This window comes from Mesoplodon bidens (assembly GCF_964165515.1).
Source record: "Mesoplodon bidens genome assembly, chromosome: 8".
NCBI classification, from domain to species: Eukaryota; Metazoa; Chordata; class Mammalia; order Artiodactyla; family Ziphiidae; genus Mesoplodon; species Mesoplodon bidens.
This window is the reverse complement of record NC_138165.1, coordinates 25,133,708-25,155,225: the sequence shown is the minus strand read 5'-3', so window position 1 is coordinate 25,155,225 and position 21,518 is coordinate 25,133,708. Positions and strand designations below refer to the sequence as shown.

The following is a 21,518-nucleotide window of genomic DNA, read 5'->3' as shown; positions in this document are numbered from 1 at the left end:
CATTTTTCCCCTAAAGTTTAGAAAAACATATCAGATGAATATTATACAAGAGACAACAAAACCAAAGACTTTATTACATATATTAATGGTTTCAGGCTATTCTCAGGAACTTATCATCACCCGAAACTGCTCCAGCTCTGAAAATTTTAAGTCAAATATCCCTCTCAACCACACACCTGCTTACAGCCAACATACCTGTTCCTGAACCTCATCAGGAAATAGATCCTTCCACTTTTCAGTCCTTTCCTACCTTCACTGCTACCCTATGGTAAGCTCTATCCCGCTCATCAGTTCAATCACTCACACCCCAACCTTCAGCTCTCTTGCCCCCTATCCTCCTGTCATACCTGCCCTATCAATACTACTTCCTTAAAGACATCCCTATCTGGATGTCCCAGGTACACATTCAAAAAACTGTCCCAAACTGAACCCTGACTCTACCAAGACTTGCTGCTCCTTCTGTATTTAACATCTCAGTGAGTAGCATCAAGAGTCATTCAATTGGCCCAGTCCAGAAACCCAGTTGTCACACTTGATTCTACCCTCTCTTTGAAACTCACATCAGTCACCAGAACCAGTGAAAAAACAAACTGTCAGGAAAGCAGAGGCTCCCGCCAATGTACAGACATTAGGTAACACTATTCAACATAACTGAAACCCCCCCACACAAACATATAACCTTATTCTTTGCCTACATCCCAAACCCTTCCAGAAGGTGTCTCCAAACCTTCATCCAAGTAAAGCTACCTAGACCAGTGCTTCTCAAACTATCTGTTATGGGCTTTTGTAAAATACAATAAAAATGAATTACTAGGCAAATGAATTTTTTTAAACACAGACATAAATACTAGCACAATATTTTAATTAAATTCAAATGACCAAAAAATTACTCAAATTTTCTAAATGCTCATTCTCAATTGCTTATAGCTATCTGTCAAGGGCCAATAACAAACAAAAGCACTGAACCAGACCCCACCTCTAATTTATGTTTCTTTCGTTTGCTCATTATAATAATATTAATATTATTACCATAAAGTACAGTCTTGACCTGAGCCTTAACCTAAAACTTTCTATTTTGTCGAGAATTACTGTTCTTGGTTCACTTCTACAGTCAAAAGAACACAAACCAACATATAGTTCTACTTATTTTCTCTCTTTGCTTTATATCCCTCTCTCCATCAAGGACTAGCTGATCTATAGTCTCTCCTTAATCCTTTCATCTCTAGTCAATAACCTGGATGATTTTCTTTCCTCTGAAATAATGGTATCCTCTCCTCCATCAATTCTGCCTTTTCAACACATGGAAAAGCAAAAATGCAGACAAATTCCACAAGTTAAGAAAATTTCAAAATGCCTTTACAATCAACAAAATTACTTCTGCATAAAAACACTTTTCAGTGGGTGTAATCCAGAATGGGATAAAATTCAATTAGAAACTGACAGCAACACAGCATATACTTACTATGGAATAAGCCTTCGCATATGGAGATGATACTTAATCACATTAAGTCACAATCAACAGACAAATCCACAATTCACCTTGTGAAGCTAAGCAAATCTTATTTTATCAATTATTTATTAATTTTATTTGCACAATAATGGAAAGAAAACACGGATCATAATGAAATGGATTAAATAAACAACTGTACTTACGTGTTAGATGAAAGATTCCATCACAGGCACTAATATAAGATAAAAAGGCATTTCCCAGGCCTTGCCCATTGTGAGCTCCTTTCACAAGGCCAGCAATATCCACTACATTTAGAAAAGCAGGAATTTTGCTGAAAAACAAAAGATGATTTTAATATAAAAGAGTACTAAGAACCTGTTTATTAACCAAATGGCTTTCCCAAACATATTACATGAACTAATTCTTTCCTCTCTAGAACAATGTTTATTAGATTCTCAAATGAATAAAAAAAAATTAAACAAGAAATAATCTTTTAAAATATTAGGACTTTCTTACCTAGGAAAATGAAGGGAAAACATTTTAAAGCAGAACAGATGTTTTTATTGTTACTCTAAAAACTAAAACTCATATCATTAATTTTATTATACTGGCACATGCACACATACACAAAAGCAGAGAACATTTAAAGAGTATACTGATACAAGTCAAGGTAATCATCATAGAATGAGCCAACGTACTCAACAGGTACTTTGTGCCAGGAACTGGACTAAGTGCTTTACATGTATTATCATTCCAAAGTTCAAAGTTACTCTATAAGATGGGTGTTATTTATTAAACCCACTTTACAGATGAGGAAATTAAGCCATAGAGGAGTTAAGAAATCTATTGCACACAGGATCACTCAGCTAATAGTGACAAAACTGCTATTCAAATATAGGATATCTGGGTTTGCATTTAATCACCATATAGGTTTTATAGCCCCAAAATGCATGTAATGATGTGAACCAATTGTCAGCATAGTAATAACGTAGTTGTTAACAACAGCAACAGAATTAGACACAGTAAAGTAACAGTTAACACAAATTAGAAAACAAGAAAACCAGTCAGCCATGTAGAAATGGAGATTAAAGCATATAAGTAAACAGAGCTACTTTCAATGTCATATGACAAAGCTGTACGGTATATGCATTTATGTATCCTTTGTCAATTTTCAGAGTATTCATTTTTCAGAATGTAAATTTTATTACATGATAAAATACAACATAAAAGTTCCACAAAATGCTTTCCTATTATCTGCATGGAAAATGAGTCCTTTTAAAATAACTGTTCTATAAAAAATTTTTATACAAATAGAAATTACTTCATAACTGGTACCAGCAAATCCACAGAAAACATACATAAGATGGGGTTAAGTTTTTGGTGACTACTGTGGTTGCCTCTCCAGCATGCTTTGCCCCTTCTCTTGATGACTATATTGACTGTCATTTGGCTAGCCATACCTTGCCAGTGTAGCCCGGAGCTTTGAAAAAGTTGGCTCTACACCTAACTCTAGAAGGGGGCATGTAGCTTGGGCCTATACTAAGCAGCTTAATCTCATCCCCTAGGCACAATTAATGATCCTAGGACCTCTGCCTTGTCCCATTTGCCTAGAAAGGCTTAAGGAGAGATTTGCCAGAGAGGGTTAAGAGGATTCTTGAATAGAAGATCATCAGTCCTCTGACAGGGCTTCTAGAAGCAAGCCCCTCTTCCTTCACTCTGAACATGGATGAGAAAGTATACAGTTCCAAGATTTGAGAGTTCCAAATGATTCGGTCATTTGAGAGGACCAAAGGGGAAGGTGATCTTATGATCAAGCTGATAAAGTAAGTAAAATGGAGAGGGGAACGAAGCCAGGTCCTTGATGACACAACTGAGGTGCTGAAACCAACACAAAATACCATGCTATCTGTTACTAACACAATAAATCAATTTTTAAGTCCATGTGTTAGGTGCAACCAAACTCATCTAAATAATATAACTTCTAACAACTAAGACATATCACCCATATGATAAATATAAAGTACAGTAGCATAGATATGAGAGGAAAGGCCCTGAAGTTGAAGTAAGAAGCCTTGGGTTCTAGCCCTGGTTGACATTAACTATCTGTGTGACCTTGAGCAGATCATTTCACCTTTCTGGGCTTCCGTTTCCTTTTATAAGGAAACCAGACAGGACAATCTATAGCTCTGAGATTCTGTTTTCTAATGAAAATGAGCTTCTTAATTCTGATTCTTGATTTAAGGCCAGGATAAAGGTTTAAAGCATTAATATCATATTTCAAAAAATAAAAACTTGAGCCCTAATTCAAAGATTTTTTATATACTGTACCAGTGATTTTAAGACTACTTTATGTTTTTAGACCTTATGAAACTTTCTTGAGATTAAAATGATAAGGTTAAAAATCTTTTTAATCACTATGATATAATGAACACAGAATACCAAAAACATTTATAAGTCTTTCTTCAACAGAAACAAATGAAGGGCTTCCCTGGTGGCGCAGTGGTTGAGAGTCCACCTGCCGATGCAGGGGACACAGGTTCGTGCCCCGGTCCGGGAAGATCCCACATGCCGCAGAGCGGCTGGGCCCGTGAGCCATGGCCGCTGAGCCTGCGCGTCCAACGAGAGAGGCCACAACCGGGAGAGGCCCGCGTACCACAAAACAAACAAACAAACAAAAAAACACATGAGCCTAGGACAGTGGTGGCGGTGTAGGAAGTCAAGGGAACTTAAATAGGAAAAAAAAATACATATTTAAAAAAAAAAAAAAAACAAATGAAAATGATAAGGAGGATTTTTCTTCCATCAAAAAAACAAACAAAAAAACCTGGAAACTTGCAATATAACAGGTAAGTTTGGGGTAGCAAGAAGACAAACTATGAATTACTGTCAATTCTTCCTTATTTGCTTGACCACAAAGAGGACAAAATTAAGTTATGGAAAAAATGAAGATGGGTTCCCATTCAACTTTTGTATTTCCATAAAGGCGTTTAATCAATGTTTACCAGTAAAGCAAGAGAAATTTTGAGATATTAATTCCCTTACTGCCTAAAATTTCAATAAATTTGAAGTCCATGAGCTTTATTATTTTTTTTTCAAAATAACATGACATTTTTTAATTTATTTATTTGGTTGCATGGGTCTTAGTTGTGGCAGGCGGATTCCTTAGCTGCAGCTCACAGGCTCCTTAGTTGCAGCTCGCCTGCTCCTTAGTTGCAGCACGTGTGTCCCTTAGTTGTGGTAGGCGGGCTCCTTAGTTGCAGTAGGCGGGCTCCTTAATTGTGGCATGTGAACTCTTAGTTGCGGCATGCATGTGGGATCTAGTTCCCTGACCAGGGAGCAAACCCAGGCCCCCTGCATTGGGAGCTCGGAGTCTTAACCACTGCGCCACCAGGGAAGTCCCTCTAAGAGCTTTATTATTATTGTTGTTCTCTTCATGTCTCTGGAAAATTTCAGCAATGTCACATGACCACACAGCCCCTCAGTGGCAAAGGCTCACACAAGGAGAGAGTCAGAGTGGGCAGAGAAGGCAGCACAACAGCAGCTGGGGCCTGGACAAGGAAGGCATCTGGGCAGGAGAGCAGCCCAGCAATAGGCAGGGCCCAAGCCAGGAGAGTGTCCAAACTGGGCAACAACCTGGTGGGTTCAAGAGATTTGCAACATATAAAGGGATTGAGCAAATAAGCACATTATGGGGACAACTGGAGAAATCTAAATGGAATCTGTGAATTAGATGATAATATTAGATCATTGTCAATGTCCTGATTATGATGGTTTACTGCGGTTATGTAGGCGAGTGTCTATACTTAGCAAATACAAACTGAAGAATTAAAGTGCAATGTGGCATCATGTCTGCAAGTTATTTTCAAAGGTTCAGAGAAATTTGAGTGAAAGGCATACAGACATTCTACATATAATTTTTCAGCTTTTATATAAAATTGAAATCATTTAAAAATAAAGTTTTTAAAAAGGATTCAGAAGTCAGCTTGAGGAGCCAATTTGAGGGATATAATTTGAGCTATATCCAATGACTGTGACATATTATAACCAAGTGAGTAACACTGATATGAATAAATATATGAATGAATAAATGAAAACAAGAAAGCTCTTCTTACAGCAGAATGTCAACTAATAAATGAAGAAGAAATGGTGGAATTACAAAATCATCATGTGACAATCATCACAGTAATAATTAATTCATTAAAAAATCAATAGATGCTAAAACTAGAGGATGAAAGTAAGAGAAGTAAATAAATTTGGTATATATTCTGTAGTTAGAACTCATAGGAATTGCTGATAGATTGGATGTAGGGGTGAGGAAAGAAAAGAATCAAGGATAGATCTTGGGCTTTAACTTACGCAACTGAAGAAATAATAGTACTATTTATTGAATTATAAACGTCTTGAGGAAGAACAAATTTGACACAGGCAGGATAAAATCAAGAAGTCCATTTAGGACATGTAAAGTCGGAGGCAACTGTTTAGCCATCTAAGTGTCAGTGTCAAGCAGGCGGTTAGATATGCGTCTGGAGTTCAACTGGAGACAAAAATTTGGGATTTATCACCACATTCAAAATAGTGAAAACTAAAAGCAAACTAAATTCTCAATAATAGGGAAATGGTAAATAAACTGTGTACATTCATATAACATAGTACTAAACATTATCATTATATTAGAAATTGTTATTTATTTAAATCTGTACTTTTTAATCTAGAAAAATATTAATGATACCCGAAGTAAACATGTATCAAAAGTATGGAAGGATCTACCTCAAAAGTATTTATATCTATTATATCAAGGTAGAAGTATAGGTGATTTTTACTCCTCTCTTTATACATTTCCATACTGTCTGAACTTCCTACAATAAAACTGTATTATCTTACTTTTTCTAATTAAAGATATAATACATGCTGTTATAAAAACGTCAAACAGAGAGAACTACAAGAAATAAAGAAAATAATGACATAAAATTCCATTCCCCAGGGGGCTTCCCTGGTGGCGCAGTGGTTGAGAGTCCACCTGCCAATGCAGGGGACACGGGTTCGTGCCCCGGTCCGGGAAGATCCCACACGCCGCGGAGCGGCTGGGCCCGTGAGCCATGGCCGCTGAGCCTGCGCATCCGGAGCCTGTGCTCCGCAACGGGAGAGGCCATAACAGTGAGAGGCCCGCGTACCGCAAAAAAAAAAAAAAAAAAAAAAAAAAAATTCCATTCCCCAGAGATAACCATCAATTAGTTTGTGATCTTCAGTTCATATATTTTCCTATGAATACACACATACATGTATCATTTTACGTGAATGGAATCACATAGTATAGACTAATTACTCCCTCTACTTCACACTCCCCAGAAAAAAATAACTTCAATGTTAACAATGGATGTATCCTTCCTCACCCTTCTCCAGGTTCTAGGTTACTTTTAAATCACCCAAAACAATAATGCTACATTAATTTTGAAAAAAACAACACAACCCTTCTACATAATTTTAAATATATCACTTATATATATTTATTCAATCTATACAGGGCCACCACATGAACAATGGCGTAAAGAGTTTTCTTACCTTGCTGGTTTGTGGTACTGGCAAAGAAAGTCAAACCTTTCATCTGGCACAGGTACTCTGCTCTCGTTAGGATCAATAGTGCAGAATGGGAAGTTTTCTGCTGAAGCTTGACTATTGGTTAATACATTGAAGAAAGTAGATTTCCTAAAATGAATAAAAACGATTTCAATCAATTCTTAGGCTAACACTGAGAAAAATTTATCTCACGCTAATTTCAATGCTCAAATAAAATCCATAAGGATTATAAAACCAATCTGGGAACGCGGGGTGGGGGGTAGGGCAGGGAATACATTTTTACTAACAGAAACGAATGAAATTTACAACAATGCAGCTCATGATTTACAGTTAAGTTATGCTCCTCTCTCAGTCTATTTGGAACATGAAAAGCATCTCCCCAAAGAATCTTTGTTATAAATGATACCTAGTCTCACAACATACCACAAAATCTATTTTACTCCTAAAGTACATGGAATACCAGTATCATTTCACCTATATCTAGTATAATCTTCTCTGGCATAAATGTAGAGAGGTGTGTATTTAGTTAGGTCAATTACTTCACAAGCATTTGCTAATTGTCTAATAGGAAATGGGAGTTTGGAGCTCAGACTCCCTTCTAATTGTTAGTGCATAAGGATTACTGGTAATCTAGAACTGTGAATGGTGGATTGTGAAAGGCAAAATGTGAATTTTTTCCAAGGTATAACTTTAATCAAGAAAAAGCTATTAAAAATGAAAGAACTGTTTACTAATTTTCTGTTATCTGATTCTTATCAGATGATACACACTCAGAGAATGCTAACTCGTATTACTATTCTATCTTTTCCAAACACTTTTTAAGGTAAAAATGTCTCCCAGATGAGATCTAACCCTATATTCATCAGAAGTTTATACTTGCTACAGTTAGTTCATCTGACTGAACTTTAAATCAGAGAACCAGTCCTTTTTTTTTTTTTAAACTCTGAGACCCTTTTAAAAGACTAATGAACAAGGACTTCCCTGGTGGTCCAGTGGTAAAGAATCTGCCTTACAATGCAGGGGACGCAGATTCAATCCCTGGTCAGGGAACTAAGATCCCACATGCCACGGGGCAACTAAGCCGGCACGCCACCACAACTACTGAGCTTGCACACCTCAACTAGAAACCGCAAGCAGCAAACTACAGAGCCCACCCGCTCTGGGACCCGCGCGCCACAACTACAGAGCCCACACACCCCGGAGCCAGTGCACCACAACTAGAGAGGAGAAAACCCACACGCCACAACTAGAGAGAAGTCTGCACACTATAACAAAGAGCCTGCGTGCCACAACTAAGACCCAACGCAGCCAAAAATAAACATTTTTTTAAAAAGCCATCTCTAAGACACCCTCTAAAAATAAAATAAAATAAAATAAGATAGTAATGAACAAAAGGCAACAAGGAGGCTTACCTAAATACTACTGGTGAGAAGGATGGTTTGGCAACGATATATTAACTTGAACCTGCCCAGAGGTCTTTAAGATATTGTTCTTATATCACATTCAGACTAAATGTTTAGGATTAAAGTAGAAAAGTTTCCAAAAACAGCCACTTAAATCATTACTGGTTACTTAGAGTACCAATGGTCAAATCAGTAGCTTTCAAATGCTTGCCTATAACAGACTCAGCTGAGAATTTAAAGGCATGCACTACCAGGCCTCTTTCCAGATTTGGTGTAGGCCCCAGTATTTTAACTCATTTAACAACTCACTGAATAATATTGACTGTTGTAGAATTTATACTGGTAACCTCTAAGAGCCTGGTAACAATCCCAGAACTCTAGGAATGATAATTAAGAGGAAATTACTAGTTCCTATAGAGATAGCTTTTCTTTTCAATCCTGTTAAGATAAATGTCATAGTACTTAATTTAAAATAGTCTGTATATTTATCAAGCTATAGTCCATCTATTTCAAGGAAGACACTGAAGATTAATACAATTTTAAAAATTAATATATAAAATAAGGCAGATAATTTTTTTAAAAAAAACTAACATTCAAATTATGATCCTTAAATGCCATGTCCATTAAAAATAACGAGAACTTCTTGGAGAAATTACTAGTTCCAGGTCTGGGACCAGAAGTATACAAGATGAAGCTCAAACAATTTTTCCCCAAGGGAAAACAAGGAACCTACTGAAGGCCATAGAGTCCTATCAAAAGCACTCTGGAGCCAATCTGAATAGGCCCACAGGCCAAAGATGGGTCAATCTGAGCATCTTTAAGGATAGCTACAATGAACTATAACAAATCAAATAACTTCATATCCATGAGTTGTTAATAAACCTTAACAAAACAAAATCAAAAAAAAGAAAAAAAACCCTCTCTGGCTACCTTTTAATGATGCTAGGTGATTGACTGATTCTTCTGATAACCGTTGAGTAAAACATTCATTGTGTCTTTCCTATATAAACTGCACTTTTAGAGTAACAAAGAGTTGATGAAGAAAAGATTCTTTTATAGACATATTCCAGCCGATAAATGAAAAAAGAATAAAAAACTTAGAATACCACCATTTTGCAACCACTAAGGAACTAATGAATTGGGTAATTATCACCAGTGATCATTAACTGTCTCCCCCCCAGAAAGTACCTCCTAACAATTATGTACATCATCTTTCAAGTATTCCTGACATAAAAAATTATATGATCAAAAATTACCTGAAACTTACCTGATCAAGCCTTTAGATATTACTATCACTTAACAGAAAGTACAGAGGACAGAAGAACATATTAAATGACACCACATAGATGCAATTAAGAAAATTTGGACTTTGGAAAATTCTGTAAGACAAACATCCAGATTTCTCTAACAAGTCAACTGGTGGAGGGAGGAAATTCTGCTTCTGGGTGAGATGCAAAAGCTAACAGCAGACTAGAACTCTCACCCAGAACTAGAAAAGCCATTTAAATGTAGAATACAGAAAGTATCTGTTTGAAGGGGCTAAGAATCTGGAAAATGGACATTTGCCCATTCTAGGCAAAGTAAGGTGGCCAAGAATCCAGGGATCTCTCTTATGCAAGAACAGGTTTACTCACGTAAGCTGATGCTGGAGTACAGGGAACCCAGCAAAGAATTAGGAGAAGACTTGGAGGATGGACCTCAAGAACATGACCAGTTTTCCCCTCAGGATATTGCTCCCAAAAGGGAACATTACAAAAGTGTACTGAAGTAAATGAACTGGAGAGTAATACACTCCATACCTTATTCCCCTCCCTACACAAAAATAAAACATAAGAAGTGATACTTAGGTTGCCAGAACAATCCACAAGTCCTTATTTACCGAAAATGTAAGTAAAGGGAATTCCCTGGCGGTCCAGTGGTTACAATTCCACGTTTTCACTGCCAACGGCGCGGATTCAATCCCTGGTCAGGGAACTAAGATCCCAGAAGCTGCGCGGTGCAGCCAACAAATAAAAATAAAAAATAAAATAAATAAAATGTAACTAAAATATTGCATACCTGCAACAAAAACATTACAAAATAATGGTACAATAAAAATACTTCAAGGGGGCTTCCCTGGTGGCGCAGTGGTTGGGAGTCCGCCTGCCGATGCAGGGGACGCGGGTTCGTGCCCCGGTCTGGGAGGATCCCGCGTGCCGCGGAGCGGCTGAGCCCGTGAGCCATGGCCGTTGAGCCTGCGCGTCCAGAGCCTGTACTCCGTGGCGGGGAGAGACCGCGGCGTGGAGAGGCCACAGCGGTGAGAGGCCCGCGTACCGCAAAAAAAAAAAAAAAAAAAATACTTCAAGGAAAATTTAAATATATTAATTAATCCACTTACAAGACATTTGTGCCTTTCTTGGGGGAAAAAAAGTGCAGTTGTATTTTTGTATACTGTAGATAAAAAACTGCTCGTTGCTATTACCACAGTCAAAGTAATTGCAATATAAAAAGTCCAGAGGCTTCCCTGATGGCGCAGTGGTTGGGAGTCCGCCTGCCGATGCAGGGGACACAGGTTCATGCCCCAGTCTGGGAGGATCCCACATGCCACGGAGCGGCTGGGCCCGTGAGCCATGGCCGCTGAGCCTGCGTGTCTGGAGCCTGCGCTCCGAAACAGGAAAGGCCACAACGGTGAGGGGCCCGCGTACTGCAAAAAAAAAAAAAAAGTCCATAAAGAGTTCATGGAGTTATTTTCAAATTTATTGGTTTTATTAAGTACTGTATTTTTGACTGCCTACCTGGACATAAATATGTTTAATACTAAAGAAAAAAGTTTATCCCTTAAAACATATTAGACAGTAAAAATACAGAAAAGAAAGTCCCATTATCTCTTAGGCTAAAAAAATTCTTACATGCAGTCAAACTAAACATGGAAGACATCTCCATTTTCACAGATCACCTCATCTTGGACATGATTTTAAATTTCATAAAGTCCAAGTAATCTGTACCTTCCAATAGCTTTGTAAGTAGAAAAAAGTAAAAAGGAAGAAGGAAAAAGAAAATTTTCTAAGGATTATTAGTACAGCCTTTGGCGGCAAGTTAAGACATTTTGATCTATTCAAATCTATTAAAGAAAAGCCTTGCAAAGGCAAAGAATTTTAAAGTTTTGACTTAAATTGGAGTGGTAAAGCCCATAAGGCTTTTTGTGAAATGAGGATTTTACACACACACACACACACACATTCAGATCCCTTATAAGGTTATTATTGAAGCTTGAAAGTATAAGATTCAAAATTGTAGGGATCTTATGCAAGAACAGGTTTACATAAATATTATTTCAGCAATGATATCATTAAAAAAAAGAGTGGCTAGACTTAATGTATGCCCCCTCCACTTAAGACCTAAATACTTTATTTTTGAAATTATATATTTTACTGTAATAAGTAAATCTGACTGAATATATGTTTTATCTAAAACCTTATGCAAAATTATAATATGTATAGGGAAGTCAGGATACCAATGCAAACTCCCCCAGCATTCTGAATTAACCATTCATACAACACACAACCAAAAGCATGGAAAAAAGTAGAATGTTCTTTCGAAATGTTTTGAATTTAGATATAACTAAACTGTCAAAAAGTATCTATCTGCTAGATACAGAAAAAAAAAATGACAGGAATAAATACCCATGTGTGTATACATGGGTTAGTATAACCACATATTTTTCCTAATTCTATCAGGTGAGAGGGCTTAAAAGAAGTAACACCCCAGCAGTAGGATCACATCTAGAGCCCAAATCTTAGTTTCTAAATACCATTCTTTGATAAAAGAAACCAAGGCTCTCTGGAGACAAGGCTGGGACATGAAAAATACACTATTAGCCTGAAATATCTTACAGTGTCAGAGAGTAAGGAAATGCTTGAAAAGAAAAAAAAAGACAGGAAAAAAAAAGAAAGGGAAAAAACAAAAAGAATGGAAAAATAAGATGGAGGCATGTAAAAAGGACATAGGACGCAACTTAAAGGAGTTCCCAATGACCAAATCTGAACAATTTGAGCAACAAAATAAATACTGACAATATTGGATTAAAACCCAAATAATAAAAAAAATTTCACTGAGTCTAAATAGAACTATAAAAATGATTGAATAATAACTAATTGTAGGGGAAAAGAAAAACATTCCATACAGAAGAATTCCAAATAATAAACGTAAAAGGAATAAGACAAGTAGAATATCACCATTAGAACACCACACTAATAATTGCTGCAGGCAAAATCCACTAAGGAGTGATAAAGTTTAGCTGGGGAAACTTTAAGAAACAGAATATTTAAATAGCCTCAAGATACCTTTCCCCCATAATATTAATTAATTACTGTGGTGATTTTAACAAATGTCCACAAATTCTTTGATACTCATTCCTTCAGGAGGTGGAGCTTAATTCCCCTCCCCTTGAGAATGGGTTGGACTTAGTGACTTGCTTCTAAGGAACAGCCTATCGAAAAGAAAAAGGATAATTTTACAGTGGAGAAATCTGGCAGACACCACCTTAACCAAATGATCAAGGTTAACATCACCAGTGACAAATCATGTTGCTATCATATAGCCCCTCAATATGACACAATGAGAAAGGCACTTCACCTCCACAGTGTTCTTCCCAAAAGTCTATTGTGTGATTTCTGATACCAAAATATATTATAAAACTACAGTAATCCAAATAGTGTGGAACTGACATAAAGATGGACCCATATACCAGTGGAACAGAATAGAGAGCCCAGAAATAAATCCTCCCATATACAGTCAGATAATCTTTAACAAGGGTATCAAGACCACACAATGGGGAAAAGACAGTCTCTTCAATAAAAGACACTGAGAAAACTGGATAGCCACATGCAAAGGAATGAAGACCCTTACCTTACACCACACACAAAAATTAACTCAAAATGGATTACAGACCTAAAGGTAGAGCCTAAAACTATAAAAGTCAAAGAAGGAAATGTAGGGGAAAAACTTTGTAACATTGGATTTGGCAATTATTTCTGAGATATGACACCAAAAGGACAAGCAACAAAAGCAAAATTAGAAAAAAAATGAGACTACATCAAACTTAAAAACTGCACATCAGAAGAAACAATCGGGCTTCCCTGGTGGCGCAGTGGTTGAGAATCCGCCTGCCGATGCAGGGAATGCGGGTTCATGCCCCGGTCCGAGAGGATCCCACATGCCTCGGAGCGGCTGGGCCCGTGAGCCATGGCCGCTGGGGCTGCGCATCTGGAGCCTGTGCTCCGCACCGGGAGAGGCCACAGCAGTGAGAGGTCCGCGTAACGCAAAGAAAAAAAAAAAAGAAACAATCAACAGAGTGAAAGGTAACCTATAGAATGGGAAAAAATAATTACAAATCGCATGTCTGATAAACAGTTAATATCCAGAATGTATAAAGAACTCCTATAACTTAACAACAACACAAAAGTAACTTTAAAAAGTAACATTAAAAAGTAGCAAAGGACCTCAATAGACATTTCTCCACAGAAGGTAAACAAATAGCCAATAAATATATGAAAAGATGCTCAACGTCACCAATCATCAGGAAAATGCAAATCAAAACCACAATGAGGTATCATCTCACACCCATTAAGACAGTCACTATCAAAAAAACAGAAAACAAGTGTTGGCCAAGACGTAGACAAATTAGAACTCTGGTACACTGTTGGTGGAATGTAAAATGGTACAGCTGCTATGGAAAACAGTATGAAGGTTCCTCAAAAAACTAAAAATAGAATTACCATGTGATCCAGCAACTCCACTTCAGGGTATTTACCCAAAATAATTAAAAGCAGGATCTCAAAGTGATATTTGCACACTCATGTTCACTGCAGCATTATTCACAATAACCAAAAGGTGGAAGCAGCACTAATGTCTCTCAACAGAGGAATGGATAAAGAAAAAGTCCGCAGCATGAGAAAACATCAAACTGCAACTGAGAGACATTATACAAAATACCAGAATATAACTTTTCAAAAGTAAATGAAATTTTTCATGACCTTTAAAAGGTCTATACAGGAAAAGAAAAAGGACATTAGCGGGAAAACTGGTGAAATCCAAAGAAGTCTATAGTTAATAGTAAATAAATAAATGAGCGAAAAAAAAATCTGAAATTATATGATATAGCAACAGTGACCAGGCTTAGGTTCAAGATGGTGGAGTACAAGGACAGGCTCTCACTCCCTCTTGCAAGAGCACCGGAATCACAACTAACTGCTGAACAATCATCAACAGGAAGACACTGGAACTCACCAAAAAAGACACCCCACATCCAAAGACAAAGGAGAAACCACAAAGAGACAGTAGGAGGCAGCGTAAGCACAATAAAAACAAATCCCATAACTGCTGGGTGGGTGACTCACAGACTGGAGAATACTTATACCACAGGAGTCCACCCACTGGAGTGAAGGTTCTGAGCCCCACGTCAGGGTTCCCAACCTGGGAGTCTGGCAACAGGAGGAGGAATTCGCAGAGAATCAGACTTTGAAGGCTAGCGGGATTTGATTGCAGGACTTTGACAGAACTGGGGGAAACAGAGACTCCACTCTTGGAGGGCACACACGAAGTAGTGTGTGCACTGGGACCCAGGGGAAGGAGCAGTGACCCCACAGGAGACTGAGCCACACCTACCTGCTAGTTTTGGAGGGTCTCCTGCAGAGGCGGGGGTGGCTGTGTCTCACCATGAGGACAAGGACACTGGCAGCAGAATTTCTGGGAATTACTCCTTGGCGTGAGCTCTCCCAGAGCCCGCCATTACCCCACCAAAGAGCCAGGATAGGCTCCAGAGTTGGATCCCCTCAGGCCGAACAACCAAGAGGGAGGGAACCCAGCCCCACCCATCAGCAGACAGGCAGATTAAAGTTTTACTGAGCTCTGCCCACCAGAGCAACACCCAGCTCTACCCACCACCAGTCCCTCCCATCAGGAAACTTCCACAAGCCTCTTAGATAGCCTCATCCACCAGAGGGCAGACAGCAGCAGCAAGAAGAACTACAATCCTGCAGCCTATGGAACAAAAACCACATTCACAGAAAGACAGACAAGATGAAAAGGCAGAGGGCTATGTACCAGATGAAGGAAAAAGATAAAACCCCACAAAAACAACTAAATGAAGTGGAGATAGGCAACCTTCAAGAAAAAGAATTCAGAATAATGATAGTTAAGATGATACAGGACGTCGGAAAAAGAATGGAGGCAAAGATCAAAAAGATGCAAGAAACGTTTAACAAAAACCTAGAAGAATTAAAGAACAAACAAACAGAGATGAACAATACAATAACTGAAGTGAGAAATACACTACAAGGAATCAATAGCAGAATAACTGAGGCCAAAGAATGGATAAGTGACCTGGAAGACAGAATGGTGGAATTCATTACTGCGGAACAGAATAAAGGAAAAAGAATGAAAAGAAATGAAGACAGCCTAAGAGACCTCTGGGACAACATTAAACACAAGAACATTCGCAATATAGGGGTCCCAGAAGGAGAAGAGAGAGAGAAAAGACCAGAGAAAATATTTGAAGAGATTATAGTTGAATACTTCCCTAACATGGGAAAGGAAACAGTAACCCAAGCCCAGGAAGCACAGAGAGTCCCATACAGGAAAAACCCAAGGAGAAACATACCGAGACACATAGTAATCAAATTAGCAAAAATTAAAGACAAAGAAAAATTATTGAAGCAGCAAGGGAAAAATGACAAATAACATACAAGGGAACTCCCATAAGGTTAACAGCTGATTTCTCAGCAGAAACTCTAGAAGCCAGAAGGGACTGGCATGACATATTTAAAGTGATGAAAGAGAAGAAACTACAACCAAGATTACTCTACCCGGCAAGGATCTCATTCATATTTGATGGAGAAATCAAAAGCTTTACAGACAAGCAAAAGCTAAAAGAATTCAGCACCACCAAACCCGCTCTACAACAAATGTCGAAGGAACGTCTCTAAGTGGGAAACACAAGAGAAGAAAAGGACCTACAAAACAAACTCATAACAATTAAGAAAATGGTAATAGGAACATACATATCGATAATTGCCTTAAACGTGAATGGATTAAATGCTCCTACCAAAAGACACAGGCTTGCTGAATGGATACAAAAACAAGGCCCATATATATGTTGTATACAAGAGACCCACTTCAGACCTAGGGACACATACACACTGAAAGTGAGGGGATGGAAAAGATATTCCATGCAAATGGAAATCAAAAGAAAGCTGGAGTAGCAATACTCATATCAAAAAAAACAGACTTTAAAATAACGAATGTTACAAGAGACAAGGAAGGACACTACATAATGATCAAGGAATAAATCCAAGAAGAAGATATAACAATTATAAATATATATGCACCCAACATAGGAGCACCTCAATACATAAGGAAACTGCTAACAGCTATAAAAGAGAAAATTGACAGTAACACAATAATAGTGGGGGACTTGAACACCTCACTTACACCAATGGACAGATCATCCAAACGGAAAATTAATAAGGAAACACAAGCTTTAAATGACACAATAGACCAGATAGATTTAACGGATATTTATAGGACATTCCATCCAAAATAGCAGATTACACTTTCTTCTCAAGTGCACATGGAACATTCTCCAGGACAGATCACATCTTGGGTCACAAATCAAGCCTCGGTAAATTTAAGAATATTGAAATCATATCAAACATCTTTTCTGACCACAACGCTATCAGATTAGAAATCAATTACAGGGGAAAAAATGTAAAAAACACAAACACATGGAGGCTAAACAACATGTTACTAAATAACCAAGAGATTACTGAAGAAATCAAAGAGGGAATCAAAAAATACCTAGAGACAAATGATAATGAAACCACGATGATCCTAAACCTATGGGATGTAGCAAAAGCAGTTCTAAGAGGGAAGTTTATAGCAATACAATCCTACCTCAAGAAACAAGAAAGATCTCATGTAAACAATCTAACCTTACACCTAAAGAACTAGAGAAAGAAGAACAAACAAAACCCAAAGTTAGTAGAAGGAAAGAAATCATAAAGATCAGAGCAGAAATAAATGAAATAGAAACGAAGAAAACAATAGCAAAGATCAATGAAACTAAAAGCTGGTTCTTTGAGAAGATAAACAAAATTGATAAAACATTTGCCAGACTCATCAAGAAAAAGAGGAAGAGGACTCAAGTCAATAAAAGTAGAAATGAAAAAGGAGAAGTAACAACAGACACAGCAGAAATACAAAGCATCCTAAGAGACTACTACAAGAAACCCTATGCCAATAAAATGGACAACCTGGAAGAAATGGACAAATTCTTAGAAAGGTATAACCTTCCAACACTGAATCAGGAAGAAACAGAAAATATGAAAAGACCAATCACAAGTAATGAAATTGAAACCGTGATTAAAAGTCTTTCAACAAACAAAAGTCCAGGACCAGATGGCTTCACAGGTGAATTCTATCAAACATTTAGAGAAGAGCTAACACCCATCCTTCTCAAACTCTTCCAAACAATTGCAGAGGAAGGAACACTCCCAAACTCATTCTATGAGGCCACCATCACTCTAATACCAAAACCAGACAAAGATACTACAAAAAAAGAAAATTACAGACCAATATCACTCATGAATATAGATACGAAAATCCTCAACAAAGTTCTAGCAAAAAGAATCCAACAACACATTAAAAGGCTCATACACCATGATCAAGTGGGATTTATCCCAGGGATGCAAGGATTCTTCAATATATGCAAATCCATCAAGGTGATACACCATATTAAGAAACTGAAGAATAAAAACCATGTGATCATTGCAATAGATGCAGAAAAAGGTTTTGACAAAATTCAACACCCATTTATGATAAAAACTCTCCAGAAAGTGGGCATAGAGGGAACCTACCTCAACATAATAAAGGCCATATACGACAAACCCAGAGCAAACATCATTCTCAATGGTGAAAAACTGAAAGCATTTCCTCTAAAATCAGGAACAAGACAAAGATGTCCACTCTCACCACTATTATTCAACATAGTTTTGGAAGTCCTAGCCACGGCAATTAGAGAAGAAAAAGAAATAAAAGGAATACAAATTGGAAAAGAAGAAGTAAAAACTGTCACTGTTTGCAGATGACATGAAACTATACATAGAGAATCCTAAAGATGCCAGCAGAAAACTACTAGAGCTAGTCAAAGAATCTGGTAAAGTTGCAGGATACAAAATTAATGCACAAAAATCTCTTGCATTCCTATACACTAATGATGAAAAATCTGAAAAAGAAATTAAGGGAACACTCCCATTTACCAATGCAACAAAAAGAATAAAATACCTAGGAATAAACCTACCTAGGGAGACAAAAGACCTGTATGCAGAAAACTATAAGATGCTGATGAAAGAAATTAAAGCTGATACAAACAGATGGAGAGATATACCATGTTCTTGGATTGGAAGAATCAATATTGTGAAAATGACCATACTACCCAAAGCAATCTACAGATTCAATGCAATCCCTATCAAATTACCAATGGCATTTTTTACAGAACTAGAATAAAAAATCTTAAAATTTGTATGGAGACACAAAAGACCCCAAATAGCCAAAGAGGTCTTGAGGGAAAAAAACGGATCTGGAGGAATCAGACTCCCTGACTTCAGACTATACTACAAAGCCAGTAATCAAGACAATACGGTACTGGCACAAAAACAGAAATATAAATCAATGGAACAGGATATAAAGCCCAGAGATAAACACACACACCTATCGTCAACCAATCTATGACAAAGGAGGCAAGGATATAAAATGGAGAAAAGACAGTCTCTTCAATAAGTGGTGCTGGGAAAACTGGACAGCTACATGTAAAAGAATGAAATTAGAACACTCCCTAACACCATACACAAAAATAAACTCAAAATGGATTCAAGACCTAAATGCAAGACCGGACACTATAAAACTCTTAGAGGAAAACATAGGAAGAACACTCTTTGACATAAATCACAGCAAGATCTTTTTTGATCCACCCCCTAGAGTAATGGAAATAAAAACTAAAATAAACAAATGGGACCTAATGAAACTTAAAAGCTTTTGCACAGCAAAGGAAACTACAAACAAGACAAAAAGACAATCCTCAGAATGGGAGAAAAATATTTGCAAACGAATCAACGGACAAAGGGTTAATATCCAAAATATATAAACAGCTCATGCAGCTCAATATTAAAAAAAATATAACCCAATCCAAAAATGGGCAGAAGACCTAAACAGACATTTCTCCAAAGAAGACATACAGATGGCCAAGAAGCACATGAAAAGCTGCTCAACATCACTAATTATTAGAGAAATGCAAATCAAAACTACAATGAGGTATCACCTCACACCAGTCAGAATGGCCATCATCAAAAAATCTACAAACAATAAATGCTGGAGAGGGTGTGGATAAAAGAGAACCCTCTTGCACTGTTGGTCGGAATGTAAATTGATACAGCCATTATGGAGAATAGTATGGAGGTTCCTTAAAAAACTGAAAATAGAATTACCATATGACCCAGCAATCCCACTACTGGGCACATAACCAGAGAAAACCATAATTCAAAAAGACACATGCACCCCGATGTTCACTGCAGCACTGTTTACAATAGCCAGGACATGGAAGCAACCTAAATGCCCATCGACAGACGAATGGATAAAGATGTGGTACATATATACAATGGAATATTACTCAGCCATAAAAAGGAACGAAATTGGGTCATTTGTAGAGACAGGGATGGATCTAGAGACCGTCATACAGAGTGAAGTAAGTCAGAAAGTGAAAAACAAATATTGTATATTAACGCATATATGTGGAACCTAGAAAAATGGTACAGATGAACCAGTTTGTAGGGCAGAAATTGAGACACAGATGTAGGAACAAGTTCCTACACTAAGGGGGGAAGCAGTGGGTGGGGGCTGGTGTGATGCACTGGGAGATTGGGATTGACATATATACACTAATATGTATAAAATGGATAACTAATTTTAAAAAATGCAAAAAAAAATTGTGAAAATAGAAAAAAAAAAGTGACCAGAATTCTGAAAAATAAACAATGAAAATTAAAAGATTTAACAGAAAGTAAATTATGAAGTACTTTTAAGGTACACAATTACTGTTGATAACAGGAAAGAGTGAGTGGGAGAGCAGATCCATTGTCCAAAAGATTATTCAAAACATATTAAAAGGGCTTCCCTGGTGGCGCAGTGGTTGAGAGTCCGCCTGCCGATGCAGGGGACACGGGTTCGTGCCCCGGTCTGGGAAGATCCCACATGCCGCGGAGCGGCTGGGCCCGTGAGCCATGGCCGGTGAGCCTGCGCGTCCGGAACCTGTGCTCCGCAACGGGAGAGGCCACAACAGTGAGAGGCCCGCGTACCGCAAAAAAAAAAAAAAATACATATTAAAAAAGAAAACAAATAATTCCCAAGTCACGAATTTCCATGAAAGAGGAGGCACCCTGGAATACTGAAAAGTATACAATAAGATTTAAGTTCATTTAAATGTTATTGGGGAATTTTGCTTCCCCTTCTATTTATGGAACTGCCCTCCTGACACAAAGAGCTAGGAAATCAGATAAAACATGAAATCAACAGTTTTCAAACAGAGGACAGTATGTAGCACAGGACTGTGTGCCCTGTGAGAACAACAAATGAACTAAGCTCTAAAACTACCCTAGCTTACTGCCTAAAGGTGATTTCAAAGCCACAGCACAGGGAGGGGGAACCAATAGAACCCGGCAGTCATGCCAAGTTAAAGAGACTGAGATGAGAGTTTGAGCAGGCCAAAGTAGCTAAAATTTACAGGACAGTATACTAGAAAGGAAGCAGCTGCACAGAGAGAGGGCTCTGGAGATAAGCAGAAGGTATCTTCAAGAATGTGGCTCAGTAATATTTGTACATGAGGAAGCTCAGTCTCCAAAGGCCAGGAGAAAAAAACACTCAAAAGAAGCACAGTGAACACTTCTCAGGTTCACACAGAGCTTGGAACAGTTCACATCCCCATCATCCAGAGCAGAGAAAGATATAATAATATAAGGGAACTTGGGTAGAATCCTCAAAGAGTCACATCTTAGTATCAGAGC

The 21,518-nt window shown here is 37.8% G+C and overlaps 1 protein-coding gene across 1 annotated transcript in view; it reads right to left on the bottom strand.

Annotated features, from left to right (window-relative positions):
- The window catches only part of OLA1 (Obg like ATPase 1), a 172,412-nt gene that overhangs the window by 140,765 nt on the left and 10,129 nt on the right, over positions 1–21,518 (bottom strand). The window contains exons 3-4 of the mRNA XM_081241977.1: positions 7,010–7,153; positions 1,654–1,781 (exon numbers count right to left, since the gene is read on the bottom strand). Coding sequence (XP_081098103.1) covers positions 1,654–1,781; positions 7,010–7,153 — 272 coding nt within the window. The remainder of the gene's footprint in view (positions 1–1,653; positions 1,782–7,009; positions 7,154–21,518) is intronic.